Source organism: Protopterus annectens, chromosome 2.part1 (genome assembly GCF_019279795.1).
Source record: "Protopterus annectens isolate FY-2018-M chromosome 2.part1, PAN1.0, whole genome shotgun sequence".
Taxonomy (NCBI): Eukaryota; Metazoa; Chordata; order Ceratodontiformes; family Protopteridae; genus Protopterus; species Protopterus annectens.
Window position 1 is genome coordinate 929205836 of NC_056729.1, and position 23097 is coordinate 929228932.

General features: G+C 38.7%; 1 protein-coding gene across 7 annotated transcripts in view; it reads right to left on the reverse strand.

The window, feature by feature from the left end:
- The window catches only part of CLCN3 (chloride voltage-gated channel 3), a 1613231-nt gene that overhangs the window by 541568 nt on the left and 1048566 nt on the right, over positions 1-23097 (reverse strand). For all 7 annotated transcript variants that reach the window (XM_044062561.1, XM_044062563.1, XM_044062565.1 and 4 more), the window contains one exon: positions 3000-3186. In XM_044062561.1, the coding sequence (XP_043918496.1) occupies positions 3000-3186 (187 nt within the window). The remainder of the gene's footprint in view (positions 1-2999; positions 3187-23097) is intronic.

A 23097-nucleotide genomic window follows, 5' to 3' on the forward strand; every position in this document is an offset into this window, starting at 1 on the left:
GTTGGATCTGACCTCAGCACCATTTTGAAGCTTATAGATTCAGGGCTCTGACTCTTTCCCTACCCACAATTCCCTCCACTCCATCTTAGTATCTCAGATTGAGCCTGCTCGACACATCTATATGTACTCATATATGTAAATATCTACAAATATAACCTGTAAGATTATAGGACTCAAAAACAGGGGACCAGCAGAACTAAGGGTACAAGAGAAAATACTCTGAAAAGGAGATTGAAACAGACAGGGTTTCAGATGTGGTCCATCTTGTCACCAGACGCTGTCAATGGGGTGGCCACTGCTCTTGTGGAATGAGCTTTGAGTTTTGCTTATAAGGATAACCCTTCTTTTAGTATATATGAATAAAATACACTCTGAGAACCATCTCAAAAGACCATCTTTAGAGACCGCTTTACCCAGTTTTACTCTAGAAATGGCCATGAATAGCTGGTCAGACTTTCTAACATCTTTTGTTCTATGGAGACAGAATGTGAGTTAGCAATGAATATGTAATATGTGTAAAACATATTCACCTTTACTTGAAAATCTGGGGAAGAACACTGGTAGATCAACAGACTGATTCAGATTTCCTTTGGATATCACCTTGGGAAGGAAAGATGAGTTAGTTCTTAAGGGCACTCCTTAGATTTGTGGAAAACCAAGTAAAGAGGATTACAGGAATGAGCTTGTGGCTCTGAGATCCACCTGGATCTGTCACTGCAGCCAGGAAAATTGTCTTCCATGAAAAAAACTTCAAATCCACTGATGCTGCAGGTTAAAAAGGTGGAGGGAGAAAGTCAAGACTTGAAGTAGGACAGTAATATCCCAAGGAGGCACTGAGGTACCAGGTCCCTGATCAGTGGCCTTAGAAGAAATGTAGGAATATTCTCTTAAGAAATGCTTTTGAAATCTTAAGGGCCACTAGTGGTATTATTTTACCCTCTATGAAAATCAGAAATAGCAGCCACTTCCACTTTGATAGTCTAAAACTAGAACCACTGTGGAAGTGTTCTGACAAAAATTCCAAAATAGAAGGTGTGATGTTATGAGGTAGCGCCATCTGTGCCAGGGAGAGTAGGGCAGTACATGTGTGCATATGCCAGCACAGCTAGTTGGAGTTTTGTACATAATTTTATGCTATTTGCCTATCACACTGACTTATACAGATGTTTGAGTTAAAAATATATTTGTAAACTTTCTTGTGTTAAAAATGCATCAACGGTAGGACCTGCTGGACAGAAGGAATGTACACATGTATATTAGGTTGTATTGCTGTACATGATCAAACATGTATCTTCTATCAGAAACCCTGGAAGGGTGGAAAGTCTCAAATCATGTTATTGCTTTCAGTTGCTGCCACAGATCTTAGCAAAGCTGTGTGTGTGTGTGTATTGTACCAGAGTCAGGTGACCAGGGATGATGTCATCCTCTAACCAGCATCTAGTTTCTTTGGAACCCTCACAGCACAGAATCTGACAGGATTTATATCTCACACATCCACAGAGGCAGTGAGGCACATCATCTGTTTTTTTTTTTTTTTTTTTGCTGTGGTAAGACACTCAGCACACATCAGCTTTCCTTGCTCTTGTAAGCAGTTAGGGAACAGTAATTCTTTAGTTAGTCAGGGACATTTAGCGAGAGTAGTTTAGTATTGTTTTCTGCATCTGTGAGAAACTATCAGACTGTATTATTTTTATACCTCTGTGGATGAAGCTCTTTTTACTGTATTCAGTATTCTCCTGTTTTCTGTTTTATTGATCATTAAATATTGTAATACCTTTTACTGTGGCTGGTCCATTAGAGAATACTTTTAACATCCTGAGAGTACTTATGCTTGTTTCAGTGATACTGTGGCCGCTCCTGAAAGTCTTGCCGCTTTGGTCACACTACACCATTTGTATTAGTATTAATTTTACACAGTATAATTTTGTACCCTTTGTAAGAGCCCTAGGGTATCTGACTGGTGGCAGCGTGATTACCTCAGATTCTGGGCAGAAAGGGGCAGCTAGTGAATCTGTGCCACCTTTTCCCAGGTATGTATATGTGTGTGTGTGTGTGTGTGTGTGTGTGTGTGTGTGTGTGTGTGTGTGTGTGTGTGAAATCAAATATCCAAGTGTATGTGCGTCTACTACTGGGAACCGGGACAAAGAGCTTCCAAGTGGTCAGTGTGGAGTTTTTTGTGGGCATGGAGAGAGAAAACGTCCAGCCCCAGGTCTGGAGCATGCTCTCTATGTGCTCTTAAGGGAAATTGTGCTTGTTGCAAGGAGCTGCATCTGAAAATGCTGCGTGAATTCATCTTTTCTCTTAGTGACCTTCCCTCACTAGAGTCAGTGGTGAGGATAGAGTCTCCTTGATTGATGGTCCGGAGTAGGGACCCATCACAAAAGGAATAGGTTTTGAGAAGGGATTTATACCCTTTGATAAGGTCCAAATGTAAAACCTCTTTCATTTACTATGGTAGATCTTTTTGGCGGATTGCTTCCAAGAGGCTGAAATAATATGAACAACCAATGAAGACAGCCAGGCTTCTCTGGTTATGGTCAAAATTGGAGGAACTAGTGGTGAATTTCACTGATTTCTGGTCTGGAAGAGGCAGTCTGGATGGGTGACTCAAAAGACTTGGATTCTGATCACAACATAACTTTTACAAGACCTCAAAGGACAGACTGATTAATGAAAATGAAATCCAGTAAAGTAACCTACTACAACTTAACTAAGAAAGTTTTATATTGTACACGTTTACATATAATCATTTTAATCTTTCTTTAACACTGAGATATTGACACATTTAAAAGAAATGCAAGCTTACTGACAAATAATCAGTCTATTATGAATACTACATCAAGCTAACAGCCCTAACAGTGCCTAACAGTGCATTCTCATTGTCCATTCATCTACCATAGGAAGACCATTAGCTTATCAGAAGGCACCTTATAATACCATATTGTGTAGTGATAGAAGCCTTTATACCTACTGTCACTAAATTTAATATGTATACTTACCCAAACAAGCAGCAGCTCCTACCATGGCATACAGGCCTGGTGTAATGCAGTCTGCTCCAACTTCACACCACTCTCTGAATATAAACCAGTCATGATGATAATAGGCCATCTGCTCCACTGTAACACCTACAAGCCTTCCTGCAATTGCACCAATTGCCATACTAGGGATGAACAGCCCTGATGGTACCTAAAACAATGATAAACATTTAAAATCTGAAAATATTACAGTATTTTAAGAAGATATTAAAATCTATTACAGTGTACCTCACAACCAATTTTGTGACAAAGTAATGACCTGCAAAATAAATACAGGAGAAATAACCCCTAGATCAAGTAACTTGTACATATGTTCTTGACCTCTGTGTATGCAGGGATGGGTGAAGGATGGAGGGTGATTTTACAATGTTACCAGGTTTGTGCTACAATTCAAACCGCTGCCTACCTTCTTTCACATACTACACAACAATATTTTACAAACTCAACAAAGCTACATACTCTAAATTAATGTAATTAGCATGCTCATATATTGAAGACAAAGTGAAAAAGAGGTGAAGTGGATTGGAAACTCACATAAGAACTCCGAAAACTACTCCTACACTTAGGTTCATAGGTTAGTACTAAGCTAACTGCCCATGTGAGCCATTTTAAGCTTAGTTAATTATCCCTTGTGAGACTCTAACCCTGCACCTTTTGTTTGTAAGGCAAACACCTTAACCATTAGGCCATCCTCCCAACCCTGAATAAAAAAATACTGTACTGTTCTTCCTTAAAGTATCACTACTTGCAGAAAGTGAAAATAATGTTGTTTGCTGTGCCATGAAGTCCTACACTATCCATACTTGCCAGAATCACAACAGCGACTTATTAAGTTTAATTTTCTTCTGACAGTGAACACCCTCATGGTGGGTAGGCATGCTGATGTCATCTTTTTTCCCCTGGGACAGCTACTTCTTACCCATAATGCACTATTAGGGCACTACTGATGAGATTATCTTATTTTATTTTTATTTTGAATTTGCTTACAGCACTGATCCTACAAGACCTATTTCAGTCTCAGCTTGGGAGTAAACACAGTAAATACATGACATTATATACAAACTGAATGACAAAAATGCAATAGATAAGTGCATTACATATAAAGTGAATATCGGAGTTGGCCTGAGGGTATAAAGACTACAGATTGATGACATTATATGCAGAGTGACTATCAAAAGACAATACATACATGTATTATACAGAGAATGGAATCAGATCAGATTTGGCACACTGAAAAGAAGAGTCAGAGCAAGCTATGTAGGCAGAGGTTACGTTATATGACCAGAGAAAGATAGAGAGCAGTTGCATTTTTCTTGAGTCATCTAAGCCTGGCTTGTCATGCACCCTGGTCAAATTTCCCTCCTCGGTATTAACGGTCAGTGAGAGCACCAGCTTAGATGTCCCCCTAACAAGATGCTGCTGGCCTAGTGGGAGTAACCAAGTCAACAAAGGGGAAAAGTAAGCAAATAAATAAAATAAACAAATCAATCAATAAATAAATATTAGCTTAGCAAGGGAGTAGTGAGAGATGGTGTCAAATTTGAGAATCCTCATTAAAAATATCACTGACATTTGTTCCATTGGCTGTTATACAATTGTTTCTCAAGTGTCTGTTACACTATCTGTGAAAAGTGCTTGCAGAAAGATGCGGAAATAGCTGAGATAATAGCCTTTTTAAAGGGGGATATTTTGAGAGTTTCTGGTCCTATCTTCCTTCTTTGAAACAGTCAGAGTAACATTTATTTATTTATTTTATTTTACATTTGTTGACCGGGCTAGTCCAACTGGATACATGTCCATTTTCAGTAGAGGCCCGGGGAGAAAAGCTCCAAGACACTTACAAAATACAATAAAGAAGGAAATAACAGTAAAGATACATACAAAATAAAGATTGTAGTTAGAACTAAAAAATATATTTTTTTTCTTCAAAAAAATAGCAAAAAGTTGAACATTGTTAGAGAAATACTAACTACCATACTCTGACTGTTCATAGCAAGGACAGTAAACTGCAAGGATTAATATTAATGAGAGGATGTTGTATACATATATTTATGAAATTCATTAGCAGTTTCATAGTTAAAGGAAAACTATAGGGGTTAGACTATGATGTGTGGTAGTTATTGTTGAGAAGTAAGAAAGTTAGTCAGGATTAGTGCAGGAACATAACCAGTGTGTACTGAGATATAGTTTGAGTTTCTTTTTAAAAAGTGTAAGAGAAGACAGAGTTGTGAGTTCACAGGGTAGTAAATTCCATAGCTTTCCAACAGTATTAGAGAACAGGGAGTCACCTGCTGAGTTGTTGGATCTGCAAGTGTTAAATAGAAGTTTGTTTGAGGAGCGTAAAATTTTTGGATTATTGTTGGGGATAAAGAGGCTAGAGAGCATTGGAGTATTGGTGGGTTGATACAGGGTCTTGAGGGCTATAGTAAGCTGCAGAAATTGGAGATGGTGTAGAAATTCTAGCCAATCAAGTTGTTTTAAATTAAGGCAGTGATGAGTTCTGAAAGGAGAGTCAGTAGCAAATCTGGCAATATTATTATAGGATACTGACAGTTTGTTGCGGTTGTTTTTAGAAAGATTCATATAAATGGGTGAAGCATAGAGTAAAGTAGAGATTAGGGGAGTTCTGGCTATAGCAGTCCTAGCTACTGGTGTAAGAAAGGGTTTGATTCTATAGAGGGATCCGAGTTTCTTGTTGACTGTTTTTATTGTACTGTTAATATGACTATCAAAGTTGAGGTTATAGTCTATTGTTATTCCTAGGAGTTTGGTAGTAGGGTCAGGAGAAATAAGAGTACCATTGTTAGATGTAAGTGTGAAATGTATGGGGGTGGACTTATGGGTTGGTGAGAAGAGTAGCAGTTTAGGTTTTTTTGGGGTTTAGGAGGAGGCAACGGTTTGTGAACCATTCTTCAACAGTATTAAATGCTTTCTGGGTAAGGGTCTGTAGTTCGGTTTGAGAAGTGGCTGAGCAGATAATAGTAGAGTCATCTGCATATTGAATGCAGATAGTGTGTGGAATTGCTGACTGAAGGTCATTAATAAAAATGGAAAAAAGGAGAGGACCTAATATGTAGCCCTGAGGGACACCAAGGGAGATGGGAAGGAGATTAGAAAGATTGTTATGCCGGAGTACAGCCTGCTGTCTGTTTTCTAGGTAAGATTTGAACCAATTTATGGCTAAGGGATTAAGTGATAGAGATGTCATTATATGTAAAAGGAGTTGGTGATTAACCATGTCAAAAGCTTTGGATAACTCAATGAATACTGCAGAGGAAAGAACAGTTTTGTTACGGCAATGGTTAATACAATCTGTGAATGATAACAGGGCAGTGGTGGTACTGTGATAAGGTCTGAAGCCATGTTGACAGTTGGCAAGTAAGTTGTTTTGAAGGAGGTGGTTAAGAAGTTGCTTATGGATACACTTTTCCATAATTTTTGCTAGAGGAGATAGTAGAGATATAGGACGAAAGTTAGAGAAGTCATAAGAATTTCCACCTTTGTGTAGCGGAATAATGTAAGAAATTTTCCAGAGTGATGGGATATTTCCTTCACTTATGGTTCTATTGATCAGAAGGGATATGGGGTAGACAATGGCTTTAGCTCCTTTTTGAAGGTATTCACCTGGGAGTTGGTCAGCAGAAGGGGTGGTAGGTTTTAGTTTTTGGAGAAGGGAGCATATATTGGAAGTAGACACAGGTTGTAACTGAAATGATGGGGGAGGGTTTGAAAATGAAGTAGGCAGATTTGTGGTATCTGGAGATAGTTGGCTAGCAAGAGTTTGGATGGCATTGGTAAAGAAAGAATTAAAGGCATTGGCAGTATGAATGGGACTCTCTGGGTCGGAGCCTAGTGGGTTGGGAGTGACAGATTGTCTGGGTAAAGAAGTTTGTTAATGGTGTTCCAGAACTTTTGAGGTTTCATTTGAAAGGTCTGAATATACTTTCTTGCATTGCAAAAGTCAGCTAATTAGTGAAGTTGCTCTCTGTGGTTCTTACATTTATGCTCTTTCAGATTATAAAAGGCTTATGGCTCCTGGGAAGAGGAAAGAATCCAGCTTTATATGACACTGAACATTCAAAGAGCTGTAAACATCTTTATAAACATCACATATTACATACTGATATGACAGTCCGAATAGAGAGATAAGTCAGCAAGCAAAGGAGAATAGTATTGCTGGAACTGAATTCATCCTAGAGTCTTTTTGAATACCTTCACGAGGTGGACCCTGTTTTTCACAAAATATCACTCAGACAGCACTGATATATAGACTGTATTTTACATAGCATATAACATGGACAGAAGTAGGTTAGAAAATAAAGACAACTGAGTACACAAGACCCAGGATAAAAAAGTGTCCGATCCTGGTAGTTACACTGGTTCCAAGACTGGAAAAAATGACAGTGTAGAATCCTCAATACACAAAAAACATTCCTACAATGGGGTTAGAATGTCCCCCTCCCCATTGTAGAAGGAAATAGCAAACCACAAAAACTGATAGGCTAAAAAAGAACCATGAGGACAATAGAGTGGACTATTGAGGATAAGAAAGAAATTATGTATTGTTACTATTATGCAAGAAGCCCACAATTTCCAGACAGAAGATATACAAAAAGATTAAGAGAGAAATTAAAGGAAAGAAAAATACTTCCACTAGAAAATCTGTCAGAAGCTTCACATAAAAATTTGTGTTAATTAATAAAACACATTTATGAAAAAAACATTATACAGACCAAGAAAGCTTGGGCCATTTGGCAAAAGAAGCAACTGAGGAAGTGCGAAAATATAAAGAACAAAATCTGAAAGATATAAAAAAAAAGAAATACTGACATGGGAAATAAAGAGAGATCTGATGCGGTGCAACATTTATGTAAAAGAGAATGCTAAATTAATCAACACAAAAAAGGCAACCTCAAAGACATTCAAAAAGAAATACAGACAAAGGCATCTAGAGATGGAAAATTTCAGAATAAAAAAAGATAAGATCACAAACAGGGAACATAGAACAGAATATTAGTAAAGTAGAAGTTAAAAAAAATTGAAGATGATTTTATGGAATACTTGCAAAGTGAAAAATTTAGTGCAGAAAGTCTAGGACAGGTTACATCTCAGCATGATGTTACATCTCAGCATGATGGAAAAACGAGCCCCCAAACTATGGTGAAACAGCAGGAGCAGGAGACATCTGAAGAAGAAATATGGACATGGGAAAGAAAAAGACATTTAATATGGTGCAACAGTTATGCAAAGGAGAAAGAAAAACTAATCAATATTAAAAAAAGCCACACCAAAGATACTCAAAGAGAAATACAGGCTAAGAAATCTGGACATGGAAAATTTTACAATACAAAAAAATAACAAAACAAAGTGGAAAGGTAGAAAAGAGGATTTGTAATGGAGAAGTTAAAGAAAATGAAGCTGTAGGATAGAGCAATGGATCTTCAAATTAAGGAGAAATCAGCGGAGTGGGAAACATCTGATCAGTTGCCATACAAATATATTTTGGAGCCTTCCATAGGAAACCAGTAGAAATGTTCAGTTTGAGTTGCACAGCAAAGGAAGGAATAGGAAACTGTGGCAACTCTGACACAGTCAATGTTGTGGAGTGATAGGCCACAGATGACACATGATGAAACTGAAGAGAATATGGCACAGGAAGATGCTCTGAACTTTCTATAGAATTACAGCAGGAAATGGAGAACAAAGAATGTGTCTTCAGTTTAAAAGTAAATGATCTAAGAGAAGCACTGCTGGATTTAATACATTTTGGAGAAATGTCTAAAAAGATTCTGTGGAATATATCAAAGATGCTAAGTGGATAGAAGTAAAAGAAAGAATAAGAAGTTCAAAAGTACAGAAAATGAAATTGGATGAAGTAATGGGCAGAGAGACTGAAACAAAGTTAAGAAAAGCTCCTAATTGGAAACCCCAGGCTCAGATGCAGTACCTAACTTCTGGCTAAAAGTATTAACATATTTACATGAAGATTTAACCATGAGTAAGAACTATTTATATGCACACTCCAAACAGCCTGGTTAATAATAGGAAAAACAATACTTCTGCTTAAGAGTGAACCTGCAAGTCAACCTAAAAACTATAGACCAATAACTTGCCTTCCAATGACATACAAACTATACACTGGAACTGACGACAACAGTGTTTACAGTCATTTAGAACAAAATTCAATTACGGCAATAGAAAAAAGGGTAATAAAAAAAGTCAAATGGAACACAGGATCATTTGTTGTTAAAAATAAAGTCATAATGGAGACCTGTACAAAGGGGAAGAATCTAAGTACAGCATGGATATACTACAAAAAAGCATATGACAGAATCCCACATACAAGGATATTACAGTGCTTAAAAATGTATAAGATACACCCTACACTGATCGATTATATTACAGCAACCACAGTACAGTGGAAAACCACTTTGCAGTTAAGCCATGATAAAGGACAACAAAGTATTATTCCAGGGGTAAAAATTCAAAGGGGACTATTCCACAGAGACGCTGTGACACCAGTGCTCTTTTGTCTTGTGCTTAACAGATTAGGTCACGGCTACAATTTGGATCACAGAAAACAACAAAGTGTAAAGACTTCTCAGCTTCTTTTTGTACATAGGTTGGTACTAGGCTATCGGCCCTTCGGCCTATACAAGCCTAGCCATAACAATTCCCTGGCTATTTCTTCCCACACTATTTACTTCCCTGGACCTCTGTCTAGCAGGGCGAATGACGTGATCCCCGGGGTGAATTTCCTTTCTCCCATCCAAACAAGGTTCCTTTTGAAGAGGAAACCACAAATGATACAACCTCTGAGTACGGCAGCTGCAGGGTCCCAAAGGAAACAGTGTACAAAGCAAAACAGAGGACCAGCAAACAAGGCACCTAGTATTGAAATAAAATACTTTAATAAAAGTATTAGGTTCTTAGAACAAAGACCGGTTTCGGCAAATACAAAAATCAAAGCCTTCTTCAGTGTGTGAGATTCATACAAAAAAGAACCTGTATATAAATAATTCATTAAATCATGTGATTAATCACATATGTTCATTGAGACCTGGCTTAAAGAGCCCACCAAGTTTAATGATCCATTTTTTCTCCATGGAGTTCAGTAAATCATGCCAACCTAACTTGTTATGTCTAGGTCTCAAGATTTTATTAATGATGGTAAAACTGAAACTTGCATTTAGATGAATGAGAGAATGTTTAAATAAGGCATTGGTTTCTCTCTTGTGCCCGATGTCACTAAGGTGCTCAGATATTCGAAGTTTCAAGGGTCTTGATGTTTGGCCAACATAAAATGCAGGACAGGTGCACTTAGCCAAATAAATTACCCAATCTGAAGAACAATTAGCAAAGAAGTTGATGTTAAATACTTCAGGGATATTCTGGCTAGTGAAACTACTAGTTTTAAACAGTTTAGTGCAATAAATACAGTGTCCACAAGGAAAACATCCAAATACAGGGTCACCTGATATTGTAGTTTGGATAATGTTAGTAATTTTCACTTCAGAATGTTTGAAGTGATTAAAGAAAGCAGATAAATTTTTCCTTTCCGAAAAAAAAATGAACATCTATCCCCAAGAATATCATGAAGTCTGGGTTCACATGTTAACATGTTCCAATTATGTTGAACAATATTAATCAGTGTATTGGTGTTACTTCCATATGTGGTGATAAGTCTAGGTGGTTCTGAATTGGATTTATGCCTAGTTCTATAAAGAAGCAAATCCACATGTTTCATCTTGTCAACAGTATGTTTTGTATGTAATAACTGACCCATTTTATAGCCTCGATCATGAAATCTGTGTAATAGATCATCCCTGAACTGTGTATAAGTGTGCTGATCAGAACAAAAGCGTTTGATACGCATAAACTGTGATTTGGGAATGTTTTTGCAAATGTGGGGAGGATGAAAGCTGGTGGCATGGAGCAGTGAATTGTTTTCGGGGAATTTACGATGAATCTCCGTTGTCAGCGTATGGTCAGATGCCCGGCACACCAAAACATCTAAGAAAATAATTTTATTTTTGTCATAGCTGACAGAAAATTCTATTCCCCATTTATTTTCATTTAAATAAGTGGTAAATTCCAAAAGATATTCACTGTCAGCCCTCCATACCAACCAGCAATCATCCAAATATCTACGCCAAATGTCCATTTCATCAATATAAATATTATGAGAATTGTCATAAATGACCTGTTCTTCGAAGTATGCCATGAACAAATCAGCGTATATGGGGGCAAAAGAAGCCCCCATAACTGTCCCCTTAGTTTGTAAATAACATTTACCTTTGTAAAAGAACACATTTTTGGTCAATACGTGTTCTGTCAGACACAACAGAAGAGTGTTAAAGCCTGGCTTATATAGTTCAGTCTTATTAAGCCAGTATTCCAACATTTCCAAACCAGCCCAGTGTGGTATATTTGTATATAATGATTTTACACCTAATGTACAAAGTAATCAATCTGGCTCAAGCTGTGTGTCAGAAATGATCTGCAAGAATTCAGTTGTGTCTCTGATCCTTGCACGGACACATTGTAAAAGAGGCTTTAAATGTTTTGTTAGAAACAGAGATAATGGTTCCGTTAATGAATTTCTACCGGAAACGATAGGTCTGCCTGGAGGACTCTGAAGATCCTTGTGTATTTTGGGTAGAAAATATATGTGCTGTGGACAAGGATTGGAGATAGTGAGTTGAGATTTTGTATTTTTGGTAATAATCCCTTCTTCAACAGCTGAATTGAGAAATGAGTCAATCTGTTGTTTAAATACTGGTGTTGGGTCAATGGTTAGTTCAGAATAATATCGTGCATTGGATAATTGATTAAGTGCTTCATGGTGATATTGAGATAAATCCTGAACAACTATTGAACCACCTTTGTCAGCCCCAATAATAACCAAATTATGGTTGTTAGCTAGTTTAGTGATGTTTTCCATACAACCTTTGGATATATTTATTTGGTAAAGGTGGGGCTGACCTAAATTGAAAGTGAAGGTCTTTGATCATGGCTTGTTGAAACATGAAAACATGATGATTCATGGGTGGCATGAAGGAAGATCTGTGGTATTTGAATTCATCAGAGATCTTTGATGATTGTTGATCCTGAAGAAATAATTAGAGGTTGAGAATCCTACAAAATGAAACAATATCTTGGACAAAACTTTCTTCTGAAACAAAAAAAACCTGAAATAAATGATAATCCTTTATTAAGAATTTCAATTTCAGTGGAGGAAAGGATGTGATGAAATGTTGGTAATGTTGACATTTGTTGCTTTGTCACAAACATCTGTAGTAAAGTTTCCATATTGTCCACATCTTGTGCATTTTCTGCCCTCCTCCTCCTATGGGTAAACCATGCATGGTTGTGGAATTCCTTCTTTTTAATGCTGGTGAACCTGTGGCACCCCCTGAATCAGTATCAAGACCCGAAGATGAGTAACCATCAGCTGAAGTGTCAGTATTTTGAGATGTAACTTTTTTAAGAATGGATTTGGACCGTTTCCTTTTTGGATTGGTCCAATTTTGGGCAGTAAATCGTACATGTTTTGCTTTATTTTCAAAATTGAAAGGATCACCTTTGGTGTAATCATCTAAGTCTCTTTGGAACTTTTTCTTTTTCCTTTCTTTTAACTGGGTTTCCAATGTGATTAGTTCCTTACTTAAATTTTTAATCCTATTTGTATAAATAGTCTGTCCCTCGAATTGCTTAGCCTTATCACTAAGAGAGGTGATAGATGAGATTTCCTGTTCAATGATTCTATTATGATAGTCAGCCAATATTTCAACAAATTTAAGGGATGTTGCTTGTTGAACTTCACTCTATTAAGTAAAAGATCATCAGGGGTGTTAACCAATGGTTGTGTACGTATTCTCAGGCCACGTGGAGTAATTCCTTTAAGTAAATAGGCACGGAAAAGCTTGTAATGCCAAACGTTATTTCGCAAAGATCTCATATGTTTGTTTAAATTTGAAAAAATATTTTCACAACTGTCAATATTGCCTGAGATGCCAAGATCATCCAACCTTTAACAAAGCGGGCCTATACCAAAAACAGAAAGATCATCTCTGTCAGAGGATAGCCCTGTAAGCAAATGATGCAGTTCCATGATGCACCATAAAAAGATGTTTAAGAAATTCAAATGTAAACAAATATCAGGTATGAACTGGACAAGATATTGAAATGATAAAAATCAAAAAAATCTGATAAATGACCTTGGCCGGTTCAAAATTGGATCAATAAGCAATAAATGTTATGAAATATATAAGAACTCTCAAATATATATATAGAATTCCGAATGAAAAAAAACAGTGCACAGTAATTAGGTCCTTTGCCAGTCCTATTTGAACCAATAAGCCCTAGGTCCATAACTTCCCAATAACCAAATATCCAATGTAAAAGCCAGGGTGAAATTGCAGACAAAATGACAGCGGCCAAGACTAAAGAAATGTTTAAATTTCGGCTTAAATAAGCTTTCAATAAAGCCTATAACAATAGGTGAGCAGCCAAATAAAAAACAACCAAAAATGCACAAAAACAAGTGCAATGTAGCGGAAATACCAGTTATCTGGTTGCATAACATTGGATGCAAATATAATGTTATGAAATAGACATGTATAACCATAAAAAATGATAAAAAAAAACTACTTATTAAAAAGTGGAATGATTAACGGATGCTCCAAAGGGACATCTGAGCTAAGATATAAATACCAATGTAATTTATTAGGTGCTAATGTTGAATGCCTATATAAATCTCAAAAGGCAGTATAGAATCATTGAACAGTAAAACGGCCCTAAATGAAATAAGTGTGAAAAATAGAAAATTCAAAATGATATGTATAGCAAAAAAGTAGTTTTGTACCTACCATAAATGTAGATGTTCGAGTGCTAATACAGCTGCAGTCATAACAGATGGGTTCTCCTGCCGTCAGGCGGGTCCTCGGTTGGCCGAATTCCAAAGTCTAGGTCCGGCGTCGGTTGTCGTCACTTCTTCCCTGACGTCAGTGCGACAGGGGTATAAAAGAAACAGCCGATGCCATTTTCTTCAGTTTTTCTTGCCCCAGATGTCAGGTGCCCCCAGAAGGAAGGCAATACATAAATTTATATAACAAAGCAATGCAATATAATCAGAATACACTAGTTGCAAGCAAATACACCATAAATGAATATCCCAATCAGGATGTATGAGGAGGTGTTTGCCAATAGGCCTATCCCAAGAGGGGAAGGAGGGAGGGAAACCTGGACTGCAGCTGTATTAACACTCGAACATCTACATTTATGGTAGGTACAAAACTGTACTATGTTCATCGTGCATACAGCTGCAGTCATAACAGATGGGTAGAATCCCAAAGCTAAGAAAGGGGTGGTAGGCACTAGGTGGAACTAGGAGGAGCCAGGATGCCCTGCAAGACTGCAGTGGCAAAGCCTGCTCTAGTTTTGGAGTATAATGGTAGGTGGTAGTGCTTGGAGAAGGTATGCACAGAACTCCAAGTGGTTGCTTCCAAAATATCTTTGGTAGGAACTCCTCCGAGGAAAGCTGCGGAGGTAGCTGTGGCCCTTGTGGAGTGAGATCTGATGCCTGTAGGTACAGTTTTGCCATGAAAAGAATAGCAAAAGCGTATGCAGTGGGCTATCCATTTTGAGATTGCCTGTTTGAAAATTGGCTTTCCTTGAGCTCCTACAGCATAGGACACAAAGAGCTGTTCTGATTTTCTGAAAGGCTTTGTTCTGTCCAAATAATAACGTAGTTGTCTGTGGATGCCCAAGGAATGTAGTAATCTCTCCCCTTTGTTATGAGGATTAGGATAAAAGGGAGGTAAGTATATGGCCTGATTCAAAGCTACCCTGGATACCACTTTAGGCATAAAGGACGGGTTGGTTCATAAGGAAACTCTGTCCTGATGGAAGATGATAAAAGGCTGCACAGCCATGAGAGCTTGTAGTTCTGAAACTCTATGATCTGAGGTAATAGCCAGAAGGAAAGCTGTTTTCCAGGATAAATATTGCAAATCTGATGAGGCAGCTGGCTCAAAGGGAGGCAAGGTCAGTTTTTCCAGAATGAAGTTGAGCTCCCAAGCAGGTATTGGTTGTTTCCTTGGGGGTCTTAGATTCTTAGCCCCTCTGAGGAACTGTCTTAAGAGAGGGTGAGAGAATAAGGGTGGATCAGTGTTGTATTCTGCAGAAATGGCTGAGGCATGGATTTTGATGGAGGAGAATGAAAGTCCACTGCTTAGCAGCTCAGCTAGATACTGTAGTATTTGAGGTAAATTCAGTTTTCCAGGATTCTGACCCTTTTTCTCATTCCAGACACAAAACCGTTTCCATTTTGCGGAGTAAGCTTTTCTAGTTGACGGCCTTCTAGCCTCCAAAATGACATCCTGCACCTCCTTGGAGAGTAGGGTCCGTTGTGATGCTAAGGAATCTTCCATGCAGCTAGATTGAGAGTTTTTAGCTGGCTGTGAAGAGTTTTGAAGCTGTGCTGAGTCAGGAGAAGAGGCATTAGAGGCAGGGGCCATGGTGGGGAATGCGTCAGGCTCCTCAGGAGTGGGCACCAGTGTTGTCTTGGCCAGTCTGGAGCAATAAGAATCATCTTTGGTCTGTCTGCTCTGGTTTTCAATAGAATTTTGGGCAGCAGAGGAAGAGGTGGGAAGGCATAAACTGTCACTAATGTCCAACTGAAAGAGAGAGCATCCACTCTCCAGGCCTTTGGATGGAAAATCCTTGAGCAGAATTTTGTCAATTGGTGATTTTGGTGGGAGGCAAAGAGATCTATGTCTGGCCTTCCCCATGCTTGGATTATTTCTGTAAAAACTTTTGGATGCAACTTCCATTCGTGTGGATCTGTCATATTCCTGCTTAGGTTGTCTGCCAGCGTGTTTTCCTTCCCTGGCAAGTACTGTGCTTGAAGTTCGATTTGTAATTCCAGGGCCATGTCCCAAAGTGACATGGCCAGCCTGCACAGGTGGTATGAATGGGTTCCTCCCTGTTTGTTTATGTACCACATTACTGTGGTGTTGTCTGTCCTTATCAATAGTTGACCTGGAAGCAGAAGGTCTTTGAAAGCTCTAATAGCATTTGTTACTGCTAGCATTTCCTTTTGATTGATGTGAAGGTGCTTTTCTTTTTGGGACCATTTGCCCTGAATGCACCGATCTGCCATGTGCGCCCCCCAGGCGTAGTCCGAGGCGTCTGTTGTGATGACTTGATTTGTTTGAGGCTTGTTGAATGGGAGACCTGTGTTTGTTTGGCATGCTTGAGCCCACCACAGAAATTCCTTTTGTAGACATGGAATTAGTGGTATTACTGTTTCCAAACTGTGGCTGTGTTGAGACCATAGGTTTTTCAGGTACCATTGAAGTTTCCTCATATGCAGCTTTGCACATGGGATTAGTAGGATGCAAGATGCCATGAATCCCAGAGCCTGCAGGATTTTCCTTGCAGTCAGCCTGGTGTAATTTGCTAGTGCTCTGAAGTATTGAGTTAGTTGCCCCTGCTTCTCTAGCATGAGGTAGGCCATCTGGGTGTTTGTGTCCAAGTTGGCACCCAGGAAAATTATTTTCTGAGAGGGTATTAGCCTTGATTTCTTTTTGTTGACTGTGTATCCCAGAGAATTCAACAACCTTATTACAAAAGCCAGATGATTCAGCGGAATCTGCTTGCTGTCCGCTTGGATCAGGCAGTCGTCCAAATATGGGTATATCTGTATCCCTTGAAGTCTGCAGTAGGCAATTACTGATGCCAGGCATTTCGTGAATACTCTGGGCGCAGTAGATAAGCCAAAGGGCAATGCAGAGAATTGATAATGGGTTGAATCTGCAAGAAATCTGAGGTATCTTCTGCAATTTTGTCTGATTGGGACATGCAGGTATGCCTCTTTGAGGTCCAATGTTACCAGCCAAGACTCCTTGCCCAGCATGGGAAGAAGCTGCTGTAATGTGAGCATCTTGAATTTTGGTACGATTAAGAAAGTGTTTAGGATGGATAGGTCCAATATAGGTCTCCAATCTTTTCTCTTCCTTGGTACCAGGAATAGTCTGAAATAAAAACCTTGACCTTGTTCGTGTGTAGGTACCTCTTGAATAGCTTTCATGTCTATAAGATCTGTAATTTGCTTTTGTGCCTCTGCCCTTTGATTGTGTGGCAGATTTGGCATGCCGCTCATTTTTGGAAGGGTGTGAAAATGGAATCTGTAGCCTCTGTTTATAATGTCCAGGATCCATTTGTCCTTTGTGACAATATGCCAATTTTTTGAAAATAATGCCAGTTTTCCTCCTAAGGGTGCTGCCATTTGAATCTTGCTTGGCATGCAAAGGGGAGTCATTGGGCTTGCTTTCTGAATGATTGCGAGTTATCCTCACCACCTCTTTGTGTAGGAGCTTGCCATTGTCTGCCTCTAAACGATCCTTGGGATTGTCCTCTGCCCCTCGGGCACCTGTATCTACCTCTCTGGGGTCTGTCCGTGGCTGGAAAGGAACAATTTTTGGAAGGCCAATTTCTACTGAAACGTGGGGGTTGTACCTGTAGAAAATCTTTCACAGTTTGCATTGATTTAGCCTTTTCCTCCATTTTCCTTAATACCTCCTCAGCATTAGCACCAAATAATACATCCTTTTGTAGAGGGGCATCTAGTAATTTAGCTTTGACATGATCAGGCAAGGTTTGTTCCTTGAGCCAGGCATGTCTACATATGACTGATCCTGTAACAGCAGCTCTACATGAGGCCTCTAGAGCATCAAAACCACATTGTAAGGTATGCTTACCCACTTGTTCTGCACTATGCATCAAATCCTGCAACTCCTTCAAGTCTGGTTGTTCAGGTTGTGACATTTTACTTTTCAATTGTGATAACAAAAACTGTTGGTATTTTAGCATATGGAACTGACAGTTTAAGGCCCTCATGGTTAAGGTAGCTGAGGTATATACCTTTTTCCCCACCTTTCTAAGGATCTGGAATCTCTCTCGGAAGGTAATGGATTTTTAGCAGTGGAGGCCTTAATTCCCTTGGGGCCCTGTGAGATGGTTTCTGGGTCAGCAGCATGGCTTTTGTATAGAAACTGGTGTGAGTCAGGAACCCTGTAGTACCTGTCAGGCTTGACTGGGGCTGGAGGCAGAGAATCTGGGTTAAGGCAGGCCTCCGAGTAAACATCACCTAGGATGTCCAAGACAGGGGGTATAGCCAGAGGCCTGTGCTGAGGTAGCAAGAGAAATTCCCTAAGCCTTTTCTTGGAATCTGAATAATCCTGGCCTTCCCAGTGGAAGCGTTCCCTTAAGGTATGCAAAGTTTCCCCAAATGAATAATCCTCTGGGGGGGGATACAGAAGGAATGGACTCCTCTGCATCAGTGTCTTCAAAAGGGGAGTAAAAATGTTCCTGATCATCAGAGTGCTCTGAAATAATGGAGCCCTGATCAGAGGAGGGGGATTCTTCCTCCACTCTGGGCCTTTTGTCCGGTGGAGGTTGGGAACCCCTGATAAGAGAAATTAAATCCTCAGCCATTTTAAGCATCTGTTTTTTAGGCATGGGGCCTGGAGATGGGCCCTGTGTAGCTTGTCTCTTAGAATGCATGGCTGCTTTATACTTAGTGAAGGCCTTAATGGAAAAGGCAGAGGAAGGTCTGAAGACACCTTGAGTGGAGGTAGACCTATCCTCATGTTGAGGTTCAACTCCAGAACTGGCTTTGGTATCTGTAGTCTGGGTGTGGGCCGAGGAGCCTGCGACCTCGGGCACAGGAGACACCGCCAATGAAGTGTCGTCGGTAGTCAGGGGCTGCGTAGGCGCCTCGCTGAGAACCGGACCACGTGTAGTCAGCTTTGGCATGGTGTCGGTAGAGGCCACGGACCTCGTGTGTCAGTCCTTATCTTTGCGTTTTTTAGACAAAACTGTAGTCGGAGTATCCGACGACATAACGTAGTTAAATGTTTTTCCAAAATAATGCTGGGCGAACTCCGCCCGACGCTTAATGGTGCGTTTGTTGAATGTAGCACAAAAGCGACAGACCGAGACATCGTGGTCTGGGCCTAAACAAGGTATACAGAGGGAATGGAAATCCTCATGCAGTATTTGCTTCCCACAAGAAATACAATTATTAACTTTGTCTGACATCGGTCTGAGGCAAGAAAAGTTTCCCCAATGGGGTACTTAGCTTTCAAGAAGACTTCGGTTTCCAAATTTTCGTAATTTCAGGAGCTGGCCGACCGACACTTGCGAACTGCTTCTGCTTCGGGCACCGCGCGGCAAGAAAGACTGAAGAAAATGGCGTTGGCTGGTTCTTTTATACCCCTGTCGCACTGACATCAGGGAAGAAGCGACGACAACCGACGCCGGACCTAGACTTTGGAATTCGGCCGACCGAGGACCCGCCTGACGGCAGGAGAACCCATCTGTTATGACTGCAGCTGTATGCACGATGAACATCACATATAATAGTGCTTGCATAATGTCCCTGTTAGTGCAAACAACAGTCGACAATTAAATATGAAATTTATCTAACCAAACCATAAATCGACTAGCAAAACATAAGATAAACCTTAATGAAATCCCTAAATGAGCAATGGCCTACATGAAATGGCGCTGTTCCCAAATGTTCACAATAATCAAATGCAATGATGCAAAACAGTACACATATTAATGTCTAGTTAACCTAAACAAAGCATATGCTTTGAAGTGCAAAGACATTCAACAATATTAAAAACTATTGCTTAAAAAAGAAAAAATATGAGCCATATGAATTAACTGTGCTCAGCATATAAATGTTTTTGCAAAAATGCGGGTGGTAAAGCACAACGGTACTCATAACATCTCACAAGAAACAGCACCGCATAGTAATAACAAAAGTACACTGTTTACACTATAGCAGGAAAAAAATTCACCTGAGTATCATAAAAATAAACCTAAATACTAATGCATATAAGGTTTAGTATAAATGTCAAAAGATTAACAGAGAGATAGAAGCAATAAATCCATGTCCGTAAATGAAAATAAGTGTAAGCCGATTAACTGTAAAAGTTCGACTCAAATCACAAGTGTCTAAACTTGCCTCATAGAAAAACACATTCAAATAGTGTTGTCCTGTAAACATACATAATGGACCATATCCCTTTTGTAGGCAAAACAAACCGCAATGGTTGTTTCATGAAGGCAACCCCAAAAACCAAGCCCCGAGACTTCTGAGATGTAAATCCGTATCAGTTCAGTTCACTATGACTTGGCAAAAAACATGTCCTTCTCATAAGCTAAAAAGCGAAAGATGAACGGATAGGCAAAACAAACCACAACAGTTGTTTCATGAAAGCCGTCCCAAAACCAAGCCCCGAGACTTTTGAGATGTAAATCCGTGTCAGTTCAGTTGGTGAAAAACATGTGCTTCTCATAAGCTTAAAGGCAAAAGCTGAACACCACATAAAGCCCAAAAATCAGTTCAAAAAGAGTTCCACCAAAAATATCGGAGAAACAATTTGTAGAGGCAATTTAAGCAGATGCAAAAATTGTTAAACAAGTCATGATAGGAAGGCCGAAAATACCAAATCACAATATCACATAGTTCAGGCATGAAAAAATATCACATAGTTCAGGCATGAAAAACTAAAAAATACCCGAGTACGTTTTGAACTATGTAAAGCCTAATATGTGGAATCACAAAAGTAAATAGACTCAACCATAAACCAGGTCCAAAGGCTGAAAAAATAATTCAATTGCTGCTGTATGAATCGCAGGAGGTTAATCATTCCACTTTTTAATACGTAGGTTTTTTGATCATTTTTTATGGTTATACATGTCTATTTCATTAAATTATATTTGCACCCAGTGTTATGCAACCAGATAACTGGTATTTCCGCTACATTGAGCTTGTTTCTGTGCATTTTTGGTTGTTTTTTATTTGGCTGCTCACCTATTGTTATAGGCTTTATTGAAAGCTTATTTAAGCCAAAATTTAAACATTTCTTTAGTCTTGGCCTCTGTCATTTTGTCTGCGGTACCAATTTCACCCTGACTTTTACATTGGATATTTGGTTATTGGGAAGTTATGGACCTAGGGCTTTATTGGTTCAAATAGGACTGGCAAATGACCTAATTATTGTGCACTGTTTTTTTTCATTTGGAATTCTATGTATATTTGAGAGTTCTTATATATTTCATAACATTTATTGCTTATTGATCCAATTTTGAACCGGCCAAGGTCATTTATCAGATTTTTTTGATTTTTATCATTTCAATATCTTGTCCAGTTCATACCTGATATTTGTTTACATTTGTATTTCTTAAACATCTTTTTATGGTGCATCATGGAACTGCATCATTTGCCTACAGGGCTATCCTCTGACAGAGATGATCTTTCTGTTTTTGGTATAGGCTCGCTTGGTGAAAGGTTGGATGATCTTGGCATCTCAGGCAATATTGACAGTTGTGAAAATATTTTTTCAAATTTAAACAAACATATGAGATCTTTGCGAAATAACGTTTGGCATTACATGCTTTTCCATGCCTATTTACTTAAAGGAATTACTCCACGTGGCCTGAGAATACATACACAACCATTGGTTAACACCCCTGATGATCTTTTACTTAAACAATGGAGTGAAGTTCAACAAGCAACATCCCTTAAATTTGTTGAAATATTGGCTGACTATCATAATAGAATCGTTGAACAGGAAATCTCATCTATCACCTCTCTTAGTGATAAGGCTTAACAATTCGAGGGACAGACTATTTATACAAATAGGATTAAAAATTTAAGTAAGGAACTAATCACATTGGAAACCCAGTTAAAAGAAAGGAAAAAGAAAAAGTTCCAAAGAGACTTAGATGATTACACCAAAGGTGATCCTTTAAATTTTGAAAATAAAGCAAAACATGTACGATTTACTGCCCAAAGTCAGACCAAACCCAAAAGGAAACAGTCCAAATTCATTCTTAAAAAAGTTACATCTCAAAATACTGACACTTCAGCTGATGATTACTCATCTTCGGGTCTTGATCAGGGGGTGCCACAGGTTCACCAGCATTAAAAAGAAGGAATTCCACAACCATGCAGGGTTTTTACTCATAGAAGGAGGGGGGCAGAAAACACAAAAGATGTGGACAATATGGAAACTTTACTACAGATGATTGTGACAAAGTAACAAATGTCAACATTACCAACATTTCATCACATGTCCTTTCCTCCTCTGAAATTGAAATTCTTAATAAAGGATTATCATTTATTCCTTTTTGTTTCAGAAGAAAGTTTTGTCCAAGATATTGTTTCATTTTGTAGGATTCTCAACCTCAAATTATTTTTTCAGGATCAACAATCATCAAAGATCTCTGATGAATTCAAATACCCCAGATCTTCCTTCATGCCACCCATGAATCATCATGTTTTCATGTTTTAACAAGCCATGATCAAAGACCTTCACTTTCAATTTAGGTTAGCCCTACCTTTACCAAATAATATATCCAAAAGTTGTATGGAAAACATCACTAAACTAGCTAACAACCATAATTTGATTATTATTGGGGCTGACAAAGGTGGTTCAATAGTTGTTCAGGATTTATCTCAATATCACCACGAAGCACTTAATCAATCATCCAATGTACGATATTATTCTGAACTAACCATTGACCCAACACCAGTATTTAAACAACAGATTGACTAATTTCTCAATTCAGCTGTTGAAGAAGGGATTATTACCAAAAATACAAAATCTCAACTCACTATCTCCAATCCTTGCCTACAGTACATATATTTTCTACCCAAAATACATAAGGATCTTCAGAATCCTCCAGGCAGGCCTATCGTTTCCGGTAGAAATTCATTATTGGAACCATTATCTCTGTTTCTAACAAAACATTTAAAGCATCTTTTACAATGTGTCCGTGCAAGGATCAGAGACACAACTGAATTCTTGCAGATCATTTCTGACACAGCTTGAGCCAGATTGGTTACTTTGTACATTAGATGTAAAATCATTATATACAAATATACCACACTGGGCTGGTTTGAAAGCGTTGGAATACTGGCTTAATAAGATTTAATTATATAAGCCAGGCTTTAACACTCTTCTGTTGTGTCTGACAG